We start from the raw sequence: 19552 nt of genomic DNA, 5'->3' as shown, positions 1-19552 counted from the left end.
TCAGTTTTGCTGTTGTCCACTTGTTGATCTTTTCACCCTCATTATTACTGTCCTGTTCAGTGTACTGGACAACTCATACCCACGTGTATGCATTACAATGATAACCCAAGCTCTTTTCTAAATATGATGCTACACAAGAAAAGTCTGAATTAGCGTAAGCCATCCTAATTTGAGGTGTTCATAAGAAATGTATTGATTAGGTAGAAGTACGTAAGATACAAGGTTAAGTTGCATCATATATTTGGAAAATCAAACAGTAAGGTTCAATTTACATGTAAAAGTCTAAAAATTTTCAATTGTAATAGAAATGGTCATTTTTCTCCTTCTGACAGAGGTCCATAGAGGACTAGATCCTTGGAAAAGGATCACAAATCAAAATTAGCATATTCATAATTACTGATCTTGGAATAGTTTAAAATGTAACCTCTCATACTTATGTTTGAAATTTATCATTTTTAATCTTCTGGGGGTGGTTCTTAGAGGGCTAGGACCATGATAAAGAATCAGATATCAACAATATGATTATACTCTTGATCAGCAACCTCGAAACAGCACAAAATGACCCTCCACATGACTGTATTATCAATCCCCTTTTTCCTAAATTTTGTGAAAAGGAGCAACTTTGACCCCTTACATCCCTTAGGGGGTGAACCCCTGGAAGAGGCTGATGTGGCATGCACAACTCCAAGTCCTGCTGATCCTTTTTGTTGAAGACACCTATTGATTGACTCTTTACCAGAACAGTGTCATTTCCTGCACAAAATAAGGTCCAAAAAGGACCTAAAATTAGAGTGTTTTGGGGTTTAGTCAGCCAAAAATAAGGAGGGAATCCAAAAAATCTCAATGTCTTGCATAATTAGACATCAAGATGTATCAAATGATATTTCATATCGTGGGGGTTTTCTCATACCGGTGAATCTGGAGGTGCCAATCAACAAAAAAAGATAGCATTCATCAGTAATTGTTACGAACACAATACAGATTAATTGCCAATTATTTTAATTAATAGGCTAAGGTACCTTCAACACACATACCTTTGCAAAAATATTCAACAACTATCCCAACAGAAGTACAAATCCCACAGAAGCTGGAGCAGTAGTGATCGATATTTAATATGACAGCAATGAAAACCAGTGTACAATTTGAAGTGAGGGCGATTTCCTTGGCATTTTCAGTAAGGCAGCCCTTTGTTTTGCCCATAACTACAGTTTTTTGTACTTTGCCCTGTAGTGTCCAGCAATCTCAGCCAGGTTCTTGTAAATGACTTGCATTTTTGCATAGATCAGAATGTCATGTGCATGGAGTTTGGTCCAAATCGTTCTCTAGCAGCAGAAACAAACTGATTTTAAGTTGTGCTACAAAACAGCACCAGAGAAAGAATAAAGTACTGCAAAATGACGGGTCAGACTCTAGCAATGTACTGTAATGAAATTATTATCTTATAATTGTGATCTCCCTCTGTTGAAGATGAAAGTGAAAGAGATCTTAACTAAAGGACAAGCATGGCACACAACCTTGTTACTGTTTAAATGTCAAACAAAAATGCTTACGGCTTCCTCCAACAATCAGATTTTTGACCACCTACTTCCCTGTTTTATGCTCATGTTTTAGTATAATAGAGCACCAGCATTAAATGCCAGGTCAAACTTATTCACTGCATCACATAAATGTGTCATGTTTTCCGGTTTATATTACTGACAAGCTACTGCATGGATCAATTAATATCTCACTGATCTTAGTATCAGCCATCCAACCATTCACAGAACCCATTAAATCCAACCACATACGGTGACAGTTACGGATTTTCCATCAATGACCTGGTAATATCAAATAGCATCTTTCTATGCTTTAGGTATACTATAACAGTTTTCATACGATGTCATTATAAAGTGATCCATATAGAGTCATAGAGGTCCATAACTGCTATGGATGTTCAACACGTGATCTAACGTTCTAGTTAGTTTGATCTAATTTTATATAGCACCTTTCTATGATGAACATCCAAGTGACTGTTGCCCTATCCAGAGGTGTTTTCGGCTTATAGCCCACACTGCTTGGATAGGCTTTGAAACGGATTATTCACACATGAGAATGGGATCAGGAAACACATTTTAAGTTGGCTCCATGTTAACGTGAGGAGGACGTGCACTGGACTGGAGCTCCATTCCTGTTTATTGTCTTGTTTCCAGTCCTGCCAGGATAGACTCCTTCCTCCCATGGCACCAAAATAGATTAAGCAAGTTTGCGAGTGTTATATTGTTTTTAAATTATTCATCAAATTTTTCAGTCCTACAGAATCAACCTAATAATTGCTAACTGAGATTACTTTAGGGAAGGTCTAATTGTGCGGCATGGTAGCACAGTGGGTAGCGCTGGTTCCTCGCAGTTAGGAGACCTGGGTTCACTTCCCAGGTCCTCCCTGCGTGGAGCTTGCATGTTCTCCCCGTGTCTGCGTGGGCTTCCTCTGGGTACTCCGGTTTCCTCCCACAGTACAAAGACATGCAGATTAGGTGCATAGGAGATTCTAAATTGTCCGTAGTGTTTGCTGTGGCTATGTGTGTCCGCACCCTGCGGTGGGCATGCACCCTGCCCAGGTTTTGTTTCCTGCCTTGCACCCTGTGTTGGCTGGGATTGGCTCCAGCAGACCCCCATGACCCTGTAGTTAGGATATAGCAGGTTGAATAATGGATGGATGGAGGTCCAATTGCTCCCTACCTCTTTCTTTCTCTCTCTCTCTCTAATAAGAAATAAGCAAGGGACATTTTATTTTTCCTTATGTGGCTCTCTCAGTCAGACTATTACTATTATATCCCCTCTGCTGGTCTGATACAAGATGTATGCCTCGTCCCTTCCAGCTGATTATTTCAGTCATAGTAGATCCCTTTCAGCACATACTGTACCTCTCCAATTATGCTTCTTCAGGTCTGGACGATCAATTAACTGTTGTGGACGCTGGAGCTGCTCTTCATCGGTGGGGGGCTTTGTCAGGGCCTGCAGACAGTCTACGTATCCGTAGTCACAGGCCAGATGAAGAGGTGTGTTCCCATTCCAGTCTTGGAGATTGGTGTCTGCACCCCACAAGACCAGATCACGGACCGTCTTCACCAGCCGTAAGTAAACAGCCAAGTGGAGTGGTGTCTGCCAGAGGGGGGGAGAGGGGACAAGAATTAGTTATGAAGTTCTCCTCAGAAAGCCATGCAGGTCAGAGAGAACAAAATGCATTCAATAAACATCACAGTTTATTTAATTATAGAACAAAATAATTCATTCATCTGTCTTGAGAACTTGCACAGCCCAATATTGAGTCAAGGGGAGCTGGACCTTATTACAGCAGGACAATGTGTAAGGCAAAAACCATCACTGGACATAAAGGCAGCTCTACTGGTACTTGTATGTTATAACCCCACCACCCAACCCAGATAGCGCTTCTCCATTCACTCATGCATAGAACCTCCAACGGCGATGAATTTCGATGTTATACTTAACGACATTGGAAACTTTTTGACAGAAGTAATGTTTCAAAAGTAATTAAAATCTAATTTTATATATTCTTGTTTTTGTTTCGTAAATAAACTAATGTAAAAAAATTATGAAGTTTTTTTCTTGCCTGTGCCTCTGGTGGGTTATAACACACAGGTACTGTGCATATTAATCTAACATGGAGGAAATTTCATAACAACACACAAAATAAACAAACTCTTCATTGACAGAGACCAGACAAGGACACAATCCTGTCTCCTGAAAAGCATCAGTGTTGACTACTGTGAAAATGAGTATATTATTTTTCTTCAAAATTAAAGTTCTGTTATTTCCTTCTTATTTATATATAAAACAATGGAACAAACCATGTTTGTCACATTATCTGTTTTTCTGTAATACATCCACGAATGCCTAACTGACATATTAGTTCAGTCTGGTTGGCCAACCATACTGCATTGTCCTCTAAATGTGCATTAAACCCTGTCTTATATGGCATAACATGGAATTCCTAATTGTCAGCACTGTCAAAGTTCCCAAAATGGCAAGTGAAAGTTGGCCAATACTCATTGAGAAAAAGAATTTAAAGAATTTTTGTAATTTTCCAAATTGGCCACCATGACCTGTCATGTTCTGATTTTGACATGAGATGCTTTAATCATAAATGAATTTCAGGATAATCACATACTCTTCAGGTCATGCAGGGCTCCAGGCTATTTAAAATTTGCACATTATATCTCTCCTACATCCTAAAGAGGTCTGCATTAAGTTAATTGCCCATTCTGGCCCTGCGTTAAGTGAGGGTGGACATGTACCGTATATACTCGCGTTTAAGTTCTTCCACATATAATACGAGGCTTGATTTTACCATATAATTTCCGGTATTTTATAATGTCGGTCATATAAGTCGAATGCGGAAAACTCACGCTATTGGTTTAAGAGATTACGATATGCTAACACCAACCTGAGAGAGTAACTACAGAGCACACTGCCTTTTTTTTCTATGTATTGTGCTTATGTGACCACATGGAAACACCCAAACTATTCCGAAGCGACGTTTGCACTGTTTTGTGTTTTTTGTATCTCACACCCTCATATACTTTTATCGTAAAAGCATCCCTTATCTACAATGTAGCATTCGAGGAGAAGAAAATATGAAGCTGGTTTTAAATTAAAAGTCATTAAAGTGGCAAAAGAAATTGGTAACTGCAGCAAAATTCGATGTGTCTGAGAAACTGATGCGAGATTGGAGGAAGCAAGAAAATGTAAAAAAATAAATAAATAATGTTAAGTGTCGTATTTTTGAACGGGCGTACAAGTTGGTGTCTGATTTCATGATGGCTGCCACCCTCTTCTCAGTGATCCTGGGATAGGCACCTTCTCTGAATGTAGATATGCAGGTTAGGAAATGAACAGATTAATAGAAAAAGCAACATGGCTGACAAACTTCATGATCCAACACAGTGAGTGCCAAAAAACACATTAGGGTTATATATACTGTATATTGTAAGATATGGCCGGCCATTCATCCCAGCCAATACCCCCAAGCCGCCAGGTGGAGCCTTCCTTGCAACATGGAGGTCCCCAGAAGACCAGCAGGGCATCATGGACAATGTGGTTTTTATGCACAGCCCTGCTGGATGCCATGGGGGCTACAGGAGGGAGCTGCAGGGAGGACCGAGGGCTTCTTCGTGCCCTGTGACCCGGAGGTTCGTCATAGGAAGAGCGACGGACTTCCGGGTTGAAGAAAAGGACTATTTACCCTGACCCGGAAGGAATAAAGACTTGTGGACTGTTGGGCAGAAACACCTCCGGGTCAGAGAGTATAAAAGGACTGTGGGAGCTCCCAGACGGCGAGCTGAGTTGGGAGGCAGGGTGGCTAAGCGTCTGGGAGTGGAGAATTGGTTTATTGGATTATTGTATTGTTCATTTGAGAATTGTGGAGAGGAGCGTGCTTTGTGCACTTTATTATTATAATAAATAATTATTTAGACTTTTATCTGGTGTCTGACGTGTGGTCCGAGGGTACAAGGGTGCAAGGAAGCCCTTAATCTGTCACAATATATATATATATATATATATATATATATATATATATATGTATGTATATCTGTTTTCATGCCAATACTCACTTTTTCCATCATGGCTAATAACAGCACACACTAAAAAAGATTAATATGATTGTGATTATATTTAAGGAACCTGTTTGCATTGAAAGCCACTTGACCTTCTAAGGCCAAGTTAGGAAGCCCTTTCGATCTTTGTTTTATAATGGTGGAGGTGGGGCTCTGAAAAAACTGCATTTATAGTGGGACCTCGGTTAAACCTTTTTTTGTGGGATTAAACATTTTCTGATTTTTGCCTCATATCTAACTTTTTTTGCCTGCTCAAATTAATTTTGTATCTAACATGAGCACAGATCTCTATTCTGAATGTGTCCAGCATGCATAAAATGACTTTTGTCAGGCAGATGCACACAAATAGACAGATGCTGCCTTCTGTTCTGCTTCACATTATATCAGTGCAGGATCCCAGCAAATTCATAAGCTTGCAATGGCAAGGAAGAGAAGGAGGCAAACAAAAGAGCTGTTGGCTTGTGTGCATTTCTCATTGTCTGTGTTCTCTATGTAGAAACAAGTGGCCCAAAGGTCAGGAGACTGGAATGGCGAGAGTGGATTGGGAAAGGTTTGGAAGCAAAACCGTTGTTATGACAGCAGTGTAATCTGAGAAGTTTTGATTCCATATTTTTGCTAATCACACTCCTCTACTGTACAAAACATAAGGTCGGTGCCACATACAAGTAAGAAAATGGGAACTGAGCTGCTGCAGTGTGAATGTAGCCTTTTTTTGTACACGTTGCATTGCAATCAGACATCAAGCTGCAGTGGCTTAAGAACAGCACAGTTGCTATCAACTCTTGAAAAGGAATAACAGTCCAAAACAACAAAAATAATCATTCAAATAGACCAAAAACAGGAAACTATTAATCATAAAAACAACTACAGTGAAAATATACTATAAAAAAACCCAAAACATGGAAAACCTAGACCTGTACTAATGGGGTCCTGAGAACTTTTGGACTATTTCCTCCTATTTAACAGTTCTTTTGTTGTATGACCCTAAAATCATAAGTTTTCAGACTCACCTGCCTCTCCACAGAAGCCGGAAACTATTCAAACAAACGTTTTTCCTTTAACCAAATATATATATATATATATATATATATATATATACAGTGATCCCTCGCTATATCACGCTTCGACTTTCGCAGCTTCACTCTATCGCGATTTTTTTCTCATACACGCTTACGTCACCACGCATGTTCTTTCTGAGAACTTTTATCTAAGCCCTACGATGGCTCCTAAACGTGCTGCTTTTTCTAAGCCTTCTGACAATAAAACTAAGCGCCGGAGGAAGATGCTTACTATCCAGGAGAAGGTGAAACTCTTGGATATGATTAAAGATGGCAAAACCCTACAAAAGCCTCCTGACGCATGTGAAAAGACAGCACCAGCAACTGCCTATCAAGATTTTCTTCAGCCGCGCACCCAGACACCCACTGCCTACTCCTAGTACTTCTTCACTGAAGACAACAACGCACCTGCTGAAGATACTGCACCACCTCTGAAGACTCTCCTACTGAGGTCGTGCCTTCATAGGTTAGTGGTTGTGTGCAATTAAATGTACAGTACAATATTCTACTATATAAAAGCGTTCGGGATTGTCCTTCCGTCCCGTGAGTGCAAAGCGTAGCGGTATTCCGCTTATTACAGACTTACTACTTGCGGCTTGAAGTATTAAGCGACACGATGTGAGCAGAGTTCTGGTGCTCTGATCGTTCCCTTGCTTTTGTGCGCGATGCGCTGAAAAAACAGACAAAATTATGTCTCTGGAAATAATTAATGTTGATGGAGTACAAATGCCTCACCGCGTAGTAAATATCAGGGGAGATGGTGCTTGCTTATTCTCATCTATAGCTTATTTAGTGCATGAAACTCCATCTTTAGCAGTACAGATTCGGGCTGACATTGTACGACTTTGGACAGGCACTTGAGGGGATAAAAAAAACTTAGTGTTTTCGGGAGATGTTATGAATGGGCACTTTGATGTTCTCATTCCCTACACTTACATGCCTGATGTACACATGGAGTGCACAAAAATTGAGGATAAAAGGCGAGTGTGCCTAGTAATATGATATTTGTAACGTCTAATATGTCTTATTTTCTCTTATTTTGTCTAATATATTGGCTAATACGAGTGTAATGGTGACTAAAGGGTGCTATTTCATGTCTAGAGGGCTCTAATAATGTTAAAAACCTTATTTAGAAGGTCATAAACAGGTTTTCTATACTCTAACTGTGAAAATATTCGATTTATAAATAAAGAATCCTACTTCACGAAAATTCATTTATCACGGTAGAGTCTGGAACAGATTAATCGTGATAAACGAGGGTTCACTGTATATATATATATATATATACTGTATATATGCCCCCTACTCACTTTGCTCACCCACTCCCAATCCAAACCCCCCCCCCTCACCAGAAGGGGGCACACTTCATGCTCGTCACTTCGCGTCTCAGCCGGGGGGCTGAACGCATGCTAAGGGGATGCGGATGGATCAGCAGCTGCTACTGAACTGCATGTTCTGCATGTCACCCAGCATGTCGATCATTTAAAAGCCTGTACAGCAGTTGTCCTTTTGTCTCACTACCTTGTCTCATGGGACATTAAAGTGTCTCCAAGAAATTGTTTGTAAGTAGGGCATGATGTGCAAGTAGTCTCGTGGGACTTCAAAGTGTCTCTCCGAGATGATCAGGTCTCGACCCAAAATTTTTTTATATAAAAAACCTGTCTGATGAGGGAACCTTTTGGGTTGAGACATCTCTCTGTCTTGCAAGGGGACACAGGGCATCTGCTTCATTGGACACAATATGGGTATTAAAATTATGAAGGAAAGTTGTAAGTTAGATAGCAACTGTTACTTATTAATGAGCTCTTCATCTTGAGCAGGGGCAGGTAAAGTCGGTCCTGGAGCGGCTTCAGGTTTTCATTCCAACCCAATATTTGGAATCAATCACTGCTTATTTCTTGAGCAAAATTTTCATGCTTCACTTTTTGTCTCACTTGTTAAGATTTTCCAACATGAATTGCTTATTTCAGTCTTAAACAGCAGCATTCACTACTTTTAATGGCTCATTATTAGCAATAGGATGCAAATGACAAAGAAATCAGCAGCTCTCCATCTAACTTGTTTCCATTTACTTGTGAACTGTCTGGTTTAATAAAATATATGGAATGAAACTGAAGAGAAAATCTGCTACAGGCTACAAATCATTTGGATGATATCCTTGGAAAGGAAAAACACTACGATATAAGAATGACCTGACATGGCAGAATGAAAACCCTAAGAAGCCATAACCCTAAATAAGATCAGATACTGGCAAGGATTGGATTTGAAATAAGCATTTAGGTTAGCGCACGACTCTGCAGCCAATATGGCCCCCTCAGGACTGACTTTGCAGACACCTCATCTGGAAGAAAGGGGCAAAGTTAAGGGAAATTTTTTAAACATTAGAAAGCTTTTCTTTACACAGAAAAAAACAGATACCTGGAGTGAACTGACAAGCAGTGTGGGAAACAGTACTGCTTTGTAGGCCTTTGTGGTTCTTGCAAGTGCTAGGTGAATGAATATCTGAATGGCCCGTTCCCATCAAAGTGTTTCATGTGGTGTTTTGATACTCACCTGGTACAGTGTGTTTTGGAAATTTAGGAAAGATGGACTGGCTTGATGAATAATTGACAGAGCTCTGTCCTCTGACTCATGGATGATGCACAAATGCAGAAACCTGGAATAAAAATGGAAGCATAAGGAGTGTTACATTTATCACATAACCATCCCCCCTTTAGCTACTTGCTTCCTCCTTTACATGGACACCGTGAATAATAACCATTAGGTAAGAGCCAGCCCTGGGACAAAATGGCACTTCAAATCGCCTGGTTTTGAATTTAGAGTCGTCAGAGCATGTTGTGTTGACTATCAACTCTAAACTGGAGTGTGTGAGTGAGTGAAAGTGTGTGTGTCTGTGTGTGTGTTCTGTTCTGGACTAGCGCTTTGTGCCCATGACTGCCGGAATAAGTTTTGAGTACCAAACCTGAATTCGATTGAAACACAGGGAATCTGACAAATGAGAGGAGACCAATCAGTCCTTCAGGCTCATTTGTTTAGCTAATAGCTAAGCTGTCTCAGTGTCTCATCCAGATACTTTTTACAGGTTGACATGGATCTGCTTTACTTGCATGTCTTTGTTCCAGATTCCCACAACTCTTCCTGACTTCACTTCTAAATCCACTTCCAGTAGTGAATCAGGTAGGGGAAGGATCGAGCTTAGCATCTTTAATGAGATGTGGTAGTGCTTTATTAAACTGCAATTAAAGAATATCAGAAATATATCTTGTGGGAAGCAAAAGTGACTATAGCATTAACGTGGTAGCCATGGAGAGTGGACCAAAATCTATTTTCTCTTTACTGTTTTTATAGCAGTGATTTGCATACATAGCCAAGGGAAAAATAAAAACACAAAGTATCCAGCGTACCGGAGCCAGCAAGCCTCCCACTGATAAGGGTCAGCTGCATTTATATAAGCCGGATCTCGGCTAAAGATTAACCTCCGTCCATTTAACTTGTGAATGGTACTTTTCAGTATGATGAAATGCACGTTGTGGCAGATTCAGTTCACACAGGAGATGTAAAATACATCAGAAGGACAGAACAAAATGCATCATCAAGGTCACATGAAATGGACAGTCTGGGTAGCGAATGACGAACAGCACAAGAATATCCATTATCAGCATTAATAGGGAAGCCCCAATGTAAGAGCAGGAATGTAACCATTCTGAAAATATCTGTCACCTGATTCCAAAAAAGAACAAAAAAAAAAAATCTGACTTCCTCTTCCCTTCCCCCACCAAATGACTCATCACCCGCCGTCCATGCCTCCTCAGGTAGCGTGATAAACACAAGCTGGCTGCCACTGAAATCAGAGACAACAGACTGTTGCCAGGCTGTTACACTGTCTGAAAAGTGAAACTGAAAGCGGCCACACTTTACAGTAAAGCAAACTCACCTTTAAACACTGAAAGGGAAGTGTGGCCAGTCCTGTTTAAGAAACAAGAGCATCACAAATAAAAGAATCAACTCATCGGCCAGATGAACACTATGTGTATGTGAGTTATAAGGTGGACTAAAAGAAATTAAAACAAAATATCAGCTAAAACAACAAACCAAGGCCCGCACACAATTCTTCAAGCTAATCTAAGTTTACGGTATATAACACTTTGCACGATGATCAGATTTGAAAATGAACACACTTTATTGCACTTACTGCAAGTACAGTTTTCAATCTCACTTAACTTTAAGGAATTGTCACCTTCATCTTTTCAGCTCTGCTTCAGAAGGCCCTTCCATCCATTTTCTAATCTTGCTTAGTTTAATGGAGGGCAGCAATTCGCTTAACTTGCACTTGCTGGAGATTTGGGAGAAAACCAGAATAGTTTAAGAAAATCAACATGGACACAGGGAGAATATGCAAGCACTATATAGGCAATGACCAGGCTGGGATCCAAATCTAGGTCTTTGCAGCAGGGATGAGTTACCACACCATCAAAAAGGCGCCTATCCATCCATCCATTATCAAATCTACTTAATCTTAATTCAGTGCCATGGGCCTTGACACCTTGGCACCATTCAGTGCAAGGCAGAAATTAGCCTAGACAGGGCGACAGTCCATCACAAGGAATACTGACGGACACACTCACAAACTCAGTCGTCACTTCATCTAGTTGTGGAAAGTAAAGTTGAGCATCCACAGAAGAAAAAGAACATACCAACATAGGAACGCAGCAACCACTGGGTCATCATGCCATCAAGAAACCAATACGTAAGCAGCTACTGTAAATAAATGTTTATTTCAAGAGAGCAGATAATGAGCAAGGACCTTCAGTGCTTATTTCAATCCTTGGTTGTAAACCTGGAGAAAATGTTTAGGCTTAATAAGCATTTAAGATAATGTCAGGTCTATGTAAAGTAACAAGACTGCAGACATTTTCATCCCACAAAAATAGTATATATCCAAGTTATTATTAATGTATTTTATGAACTTATATCTTCTCAGGAAGCATTACAAGCAGTTGAGTTGAATCATTCAAAAACTGAATTTCTTTTACTAAGAATTTCCATTATTTTCAATAAAGCGTAGACACCCATAAACAAACAAAATGACCTCAAATAAGATGGCAGCCATGATGTTACATGCTATGAGTGTCCCACATGCCTACTAAAACATAGCATCATTGTGACCAACATCACAAAACGGCAATGACTTTGATATCACCTACAAAAATGGTAAAATAACTAAAAATAAGAAGCCACAATGTGACAAGATCATTCCCAAGGACCCTACATGATAAAATTGCCCAAGTCAGACATACAAGGGTCTAATGCAGGGGTCTCCAACTCCAGTCCTGAGGAGTTACTGTGGCTGCAGGTTTTCACTCTAACCCTTTTCTTAATTAGTGACCAGATTTTGCTACTAATTAACTCTTTGCCTTAGTTTTAATTGATGCATAACTTAAGACTCAGGACCCTTAATTATTTTTTTATTTAATTAGCAAACCAAACAATATGAAGACACAGCTTCTGTGGTGCAGTGGGTTGAACTGCTGACTTATAATCCAGAGGTCGAGAGTTCGAAACCATCTCCTCTGCAAATTTACCGTTTCTGCGGTGAACTGGTGCCCTGCCTGGGGTTTGTTCCTGCCTTGCGTCCTGTGCTGGCTGGGATTGGCTCCAGCAGACTCCCATGACCCTGTATTAGGGTATAGCAGGTTGGATAATGACCAACTGACTGACAATATTGAGACACAAAATGACCCAACACATAAACAACAACCTGCGTCCATCACACGATAACTGAAAACAAAGAAAGGTGAAGGCCTCAATAACGTTGATCTGCTCAGGTCCACAAAACATTTTGACAGCGCTCTTAAAAAAGAAAATCAACAGTTTTGGAAATATCTGACATGGCAGAACGAGTACCATAGAATTAAATCACGGGTTTAATTAGCAAAGAGAATTCGGTTCAAGTTAAGAAACTGAATGAAGGTTGGAGTTTGAGGCCCCAACTTAGTTGGTCATCTGTTGGCTCACTTCACATCAAATTTATGTTTAGGTGCCGTTTAAGGAAAAATGAATCAATTCAGCAGTCAGAGTCTCAAAAAAAGTCAATTAAAATAAAGGGAAAGAGTTCATTAGCACCAAAAACTGGTCACTAGGTCACTAACTGGTTGGTTAGGATGTTTTTCTTTACACAAAGAACGATAGACACTTGGAATAAGCTACCAAGTAGTGTGGTAGACAGTAAGACGTTAGGGACTTTCAAAACTCGACTTGATGTTTTTTTGGAAGAAATAAGTGGATAGGACTGGCGAGCTTTGTTGGGCTGAATGGCCTGTTCTCATCTAGAGTGTTCCAATGTTCGCTTTAAGGGTGGTTGTCGACTTTTGTCGACACAAAGGGTTGAGGATGGATGTCGACATTCAGGGACAGAGGGTGAAAAAAAAAGCTGTAAATGTCAATAAAACTCACCGTTACTCTATAGGTAGACCCGATTTGCTAGGAGGGCCATTAAGATTTGTCAACATTACATTGAATCCCTGAGTATGCGTAAGAGTAAACAACATCTAGAATGGCATCAACATCGGGCGAGAGAGCGAAGCAAATGCACAAAACAAAATACTCTGTGCGTATATTTTATTCATTTATTTTTTACACATTATTGCTGAATTGGACTCTGACTTATTGAACTCCGATTTTGATGCAAGTGTTCTGGCGATCGAAAATGAAAGACAGGGACCTGCATCTGCTGATTGTGCAGCTGACACGCCTACGGCACCGTTCACCCTGGGAGGACTACACAGACATTGATCTGTAGGAGGCAAGCTGACAACTGGATTTCATCAAACGACACAGTGTGCTAGTGGGCACCATGGATTACCAGCCACACGACTATTTCAAGCTGTTTTCTTCCAGAAAGTTCCTTTCATCTTATGAGTGATGAGACAAACAGGTGTGTAATAAGTATGTAGATTTACATACTGTAGGGGCTCATGGAACATAAAGCGAAATTTTAAAAGTGAATTTTTTCATAAATGAGTATTTTATATTGATGTTTGTCTGAAACCACTGTTTTTTTGGAAAAATATTCAGCCCCAGTACAAAATAGAAAAAAAATAATTAACCCTAAAAGAGGCTAAAAAAAGAGTTAGAATGAAAACTTGGTTGGAGACCCCTGGTTTAATGTAATACCCTGACGCAAACATAAATCTCAGGATTCAGCCTTAATTCCAGATCACTCGTAATGAATCCACACTAAAATCATCTCATATTATGTTGAATACTGTCATACAATCTCCTTGATATCCACCTCAGTGACAGTATCAGGAGGCATGGGCCCGTAGTGTACTTTAATGTCCTTAACTTTAATGTTCTTAACTTACTACAGCCTGGAGATCCCACTTAGACTTTTCTCCTTTGCATTATACCACAGTCGGGCAGAGTTGCCATCCTATCACCTTCTCTCACCCGTTCACAGTCAGATCCTACTGACTACACAAAATCTGTGCAGATCAGTAAGGAAACATTGCTTCTTTCTACTGCAGTTTTCCTTGTGCTTTATGTTGAGTCATCTCCTGTTTCCCATATACTGCAATCCATTACTGCTTCAAATATTTTTTTTTTTTGTTATTTCCATTATGTTATCATAACTCAGATCTTTTCTCCCATTGATCAATAGAAATCCTTATGACATTAATAGGCCTAATATAGCTCTCAATACGCATGGCCGAATAGCATCCTCTGCTTGGCTATCCAAAGACAAAACATCTCAATATCCCAGCCGTCTTTACTGAAGCACCTTGTGATTTCATAAAAGAGACTCAAGAATTATCCTGAAGCGCTGGCTCTCCTTCACCCAGAACACTACACACGTGATCTAAAAATGAACAAACATGCCAGACAGTTTGATTGATCAATGGGCAGAGACAAGAACTCCCGGCCAACTTGGACAGTTAAGGGGTTACAAGGATCTGACAAATGATATTTCTAGTTACTATACACAGATGATACGTATGTTATCTTCTTATTTAATACGCTACCATGGCTGTCCATTTGTCTGTCCAGTATTTTATATCGCCTGTATCTTGTAAATGGGCGGCACGGTGGCGCAATGGTAGCGCTGCTGCCTCGCAGTTAGGGGACCTGGGTTCGCTTCCCAGGTCCTCCCTGCGTGGAGTTTGCATGTTCTCCCCGTGTCTGCGTGGGTTTCCTCCGGGCGCTCCGGTTTCCTCCCACAATCCAAAGACATGCAGGTTAGGTGGATTGGCGATTCTACATTGGCCCTAGCGTGTGCTTGGTGTGTGCTTGCTGTGTTTGTGTGTGTCCTGCGGTGGGTTGGCACCCTGCCCAGGATTGGTTCCTGCCTTGTGCCCTGTGTTGGCTGGATTGGCTCCAGCAGACCCCCGTGACCCTGTATTCGGATTCAGCGGGTTAGAAAATGGATGGATGGATGGATGTATCTTGTAAAGGGGTGGCGCAGTGGTAGCGCTGCTGCCTCGCAGTTAAGAGACCTGGGTTCGCTTCCTGGGTCCTCCCTGCATGGAGTTTGCATGTTCTCCCCGTGTCTGTGTGGGTTTCCTCCCACAGTCCAAAGACATGCAGGTTAGGTGGATTGGCGATTCTAAATTGGCCTTGGTGTGTTTGTGTGTGGGTTGGCACCCTGCCCAGGATTGGTTCCTGCCTTGTGCCATGTGTTGGCTGGGATTGGCTCCAGCAGACCCCCGTGACCCTGTGTTCAGATTCAGCGGGTTGGATAATGGATGGACGGAGGTATCTTGTAAACCGTTTAAACTACTGACCTGAAATTTGGTACACATGTACTACGTGACCTCTAATGTCCGCTTTTGGGGTGATGAATTTTATTACACTTTTTATTTTTATTGTATTATAGAATCAACTCTCGGCAGCGGCCAGCAGTGTGGCCATTTGGCACAAGCGTACAGGCGCCGTTCTCATCCCTACCACCTTCGCCATCACTGCCACTACCTCTTCATATCTTAAATCATTCTTCAGGCAAATTGAAGACTTCAGTGCCTACTTAAGTGAAAAATGAAGAAAAACATACTAAGTAATTGCAAGACAAAAACTGACTTAATCAGTTTTAACGTGAAAAGATGACAAAAGAAGAGAAGCAGCGGGCCACTAGGGTGGAGAAAAGAAGAGTTGCTAAGGAAGCAGCAAGCGCATCAACCTCTGAGCAAACGAATGCTAAACAGAGACAGAGAAAGAGTCTGAAAACTAGGAATGCTCACGTCAAGTGGATTCACTGCACATTATTGTGCAGTACGCCGTTACTGGTATTGCCTATAAATGCTTTAAAAAACCTCCTGCCTAACTGTGCCTGGCTGTAACACCAATCCATCACAGGGGTCCACTCACACACAACTGCACATTGCCACATACTGGGCACATTTACAATATACAGATACCAGTAAATGTAACCTGCTTATCTTTGATATGTGGAATGATAGAAGAAGCACACTGGGAAACCCCACACGTACACTGGGAAAATGTGTAAACGCCACACAAACAGGGGCATGCCTAAGAATAAAGTCCCAGTCTGGAGCTGTGAAACTGTAATGGAAACCACCATAACCACTTTCCCTCCAGTTACCTATAAGCAGATAACAGTCTCAGGAGCTCTCGAATTCCCATATTAATTCTGCATTCTGAGAATCTCAAGGTTAAGAAGACAGGCATTTCAAGGTATGGATGTCCATCCATCCATTATCCAACCCACCACATCCTAACCACAGGGTCACTGGGGTCTGTCGGAGAGAATCCCAGCCAACACAGGGCACAAGGCAGGAAACAAACTCCGGGCAAGGTGCCAGCCCACCGCAGGGCACACACACAAACACCAAACAAACACTAGGGACAATTTAGAATCATCAATACACCTAACCTGCATGTCTTTGGACTGTGGGAGGAAACCGGGGCAGATATGGATGTTATATTTACTAATCATGGCACCAGAAAGTGGCATCGTGTTAGCACATGAGTAATGAATGACCTTATAATAAACTCTATTCATTTTATGAACCATTGTGTCCTGGCCAGACATGCAAGTAAGATTTTCATGGCACTTTGTACACGTGATACTACTACTACTACAACTACTGCTGCGTTCACACCAATGTGGAGTCACTAATTAACCAAAACACCCAACAACTTTGAAACATGCAAAGAAACTATGACTATAACACCCACAATGGGAGAACATGCAAATCAAGGTAAGCCATCACAACAGTGTCCTGAGCTATGAGGTAGCAGCACTAAGCACTGTGCCCCCATACCCCCCTGTTCTTCCATTACTCCCTAACAAAATGAACAAGTCCTAATAATAACAACACTCTTAACGTGTATTCCAGCAATCCAACCTGTTAAATGAAGTAACCAGAACCACTGTCATAAAATGAAAACTAAAAAGAGGAAGAGTATGTTCCAAGTAACTGAAAATGAGCCCATACTTATCGAAACACTTCACCTGACCGCTTTCCCTAAACTGAGCGTACATCTAAACTGCACACAGGTGTAAATTCACGGTGAAATAAAAGCAGTTCTGTAACGTTCAAGAGTTCCCACGACCCCTGCTACATAACGTACGTGTCTTGATCTTCTGACAAAAATCTCCACAGGCTAGCACGCGTCTCCGCTATGTCCATGTCCCCTTCTTGTCCATCCTGGTTCCGTCGGTCATGCAGCGAGCAGCCGGAGTTGAAGTTCTCCAAGAAGCCGGAGTCGCACAAGTCGTCCGCCTCCTGTGAGCACTCCAGGGGCAGCGTTTTCTTCATGTCTGTTGCTTCGTTACGCTTCTCCGGATAGCTTTGTTCTAAAGTGAAACAGTCTGAATCGATGGGTATCATATCATCAGTTAATTCCATGCTGGAAAGAACCAGGGCATATAGATTAGACAATCCGTCATTAGCAAGCTTAGAAAAGCGGTCTGAAGAGAGAGGCGAACTGAAAGCAGCTCCCCGTCGCTGCTGCGATTCTTGCAATGGGCTGATGCGAGAGGTACAAGTGAGGCGCCTTAGTCATGCTTGCCAGGCGGCCAGCCACAAGCTGGAAGTTCCTTCGTAGAATGGGGAAATACCCCGCACGGGCACCGAAGCGCACGACGATGGCGCCTGCCTTACAGCCCTGACAGCGAGTTTGTTGCTCAGGATCTGGAGAGTCAGCTGGCAGAACCTGTTCTAGCGCCCCATAACGCCGCACTCTCCCAACTGACGAATCTCCTCCCCGGCGCACGTGTTAAAGCAGCAGCTTCCAAAAGGTCCGATCGTAGAGATCGACTGAAAAGGAGGAGGAAAGGTCGGTTACAACACTTGGGAAAGTCCGCCTCTCCTCAACATCGAATCTGCGCTGTGAACTGAGAATCTGACGGGTGCAGAAAACGTGAGGTGCGGGAAGTAATCGCACTGTCAGAGTTGAGTTTCAAAATGCAGAGGCTGCTGCTTTTGTATTCAGTCAGTTTTTCCATTCGACGTTTTTATTTCTTTATAAGGCGCAGATAAGGGCATGGACGGTCACATGCCCCCCTTATAGGAAATACACAAATATGTCAGCAGATTGTGTCTCGACATGGGACCTAGACGAGGGCCAGTTTAAGCAGACAGGAATAAAGTGTTGCACTGTACGGTTTGTCCATTCGATCCACATATCTGGGCCGCTTTGTAACCTTGGGCCAATGTGAAAGCAAATAATTAATGGGATGATTTTTGCTTTCTTAGAACAGGAAACAGAGTGGTGGTGCTGCAGAGGTGCGTGAATTGGGTCACTCTCTGTGGGGAGTCTGCACCTTCACGTCGTTAAGTGTGTGGGCGTTGTACAGTTTCTTGCACATCACAGACATGTGCATGTTATGTTCATTAAGAACTCAGAATCTGGATGGCATGAGTTAATTTGGCGTGCATGTTAGAATGGATCCTGTTATCCTGTCTAATACAGACTAGCTGTTCAAGATTCCTGCAAAGGAAAAAGTTGAACTTACTTGTGTGGATGGTAGAAGTGGGTGCAAAGCAGAAAACAGAACAGGATGCCAATTTATCACATTGCCCACTTGCGCGCAGCCACACTCACATGCAGCACAATGGGCCAATTTGGAGTCACCAGTTAATCTAATTTGTTATGTAGTGGTATAATTAAAGATGGTGCACAGCCTACAGGAGGCACTTGGCTTGTTAGATGTAACGGATAATGGAGGCCTCAGGTTGAGTTGGATTAGGCATTTATATCTGTGATTGTTGCCATTTCAGATCTGCATCTAGACAGGCCTGCGGTGTGCTGGCGCCCTGCCCGGGGTTTGTTTCCTGCCTTGCACCCTGTGTTGGCTGGGATTGGCTCCAGTAGACCCCCGTGACCCTGTAGTTAGGATATAACGGGTTGGATAATGGATGGATGAATCTAGACAGGCATCAAAACCAACAGGATAACAAAAGCTGTAGAACAATGGATTGTGTCTGTGAGTGATTTGAAGGCCTCAACATTTCCAGTCTGGATTTACTGTACAAAAGCAGATGGAGAAAAGTCAATAGACAGCAGCAGTCTGAGCGGTCTGAGAGTGGCATCAATGGCTGTCAAAGATGGAGCTGAATATCCAGTCAAGGCTTAACACTGGGAAGAATGAGGCAAGGTATGGAATAAAAAATCCAGATCCAAGGTCAGGCAAATACTGTACAGTGCACACAAATGTAGAAGGTGCATCAGGCATGATCAGCACTGATGCCAAAAGAATCAAACATGGCCACCTTCCTGCAAGCCAAAGCACACTCACTCTAGGCACAAACTCAGATGAAATGATGGGGAAAAATAGAAGACACAAAGCATGAAAAGTGAAGTAGGTTCTGCCATTGCCTGAAATGCATATACTGTACATAACTGGCAGTACGCTGTGTTTTT

At 41.8% G+C, this 19552-nt stretch overlaps 1 protein-coding gene across 2 annotated transcripts in view; it reads right to left on the bottom strand.

Annotated features, from left to right (window-relative positions):
• LOC120538971 (NF-kappa-B inhibitor alpha-like) overlaps positions 1-18078 on the bottom strand; it is a 54547-nt gene extending 36469 nt beyond the window's left edge. For both annotated transcript variants that reach the window (XM_039768625.1, XM_039768626.1), the window contains exons 1-3: positions 17258-18078; positions 9224-9326; positions 2901-3138 (exon numbers count right to left, since the gene is read on the bottom strand). In XM_039768625.1, coding sequence (XP_039624559.1) covers positions 2901-3138; positions 9224-9326; positions 17258-17535 — 619 coding nt within the window. In that variant the 5' untranslated portion in view covers positions 17536-18078. The remainder of the gene's footprint in view (positions 1-2900; positions 3139-9223; positions 9327-17257) is intronic.
• Positions 18079-19552: the final 1474 nt, after the last annotated feature.

This window comes from Polypterus senegalus, chromosome 11 (assembly GCF_016835505.1).
Source record: "Polypterus senegalus isolate Bchr_013 chromosome 11, ASM1683550v1, whole genome shotgun sequence".
Classification (NCBI taxonomy): domain Eukaryota; kingdom Metazoa; phylum Chordata; class Cladistia; order Polypteriformes; family Polypteridae; genus Polypterus; species Polypterus senegalus.
This window is presented reverse-complemented; position numbering and strand designations above follow the sequence as displayed.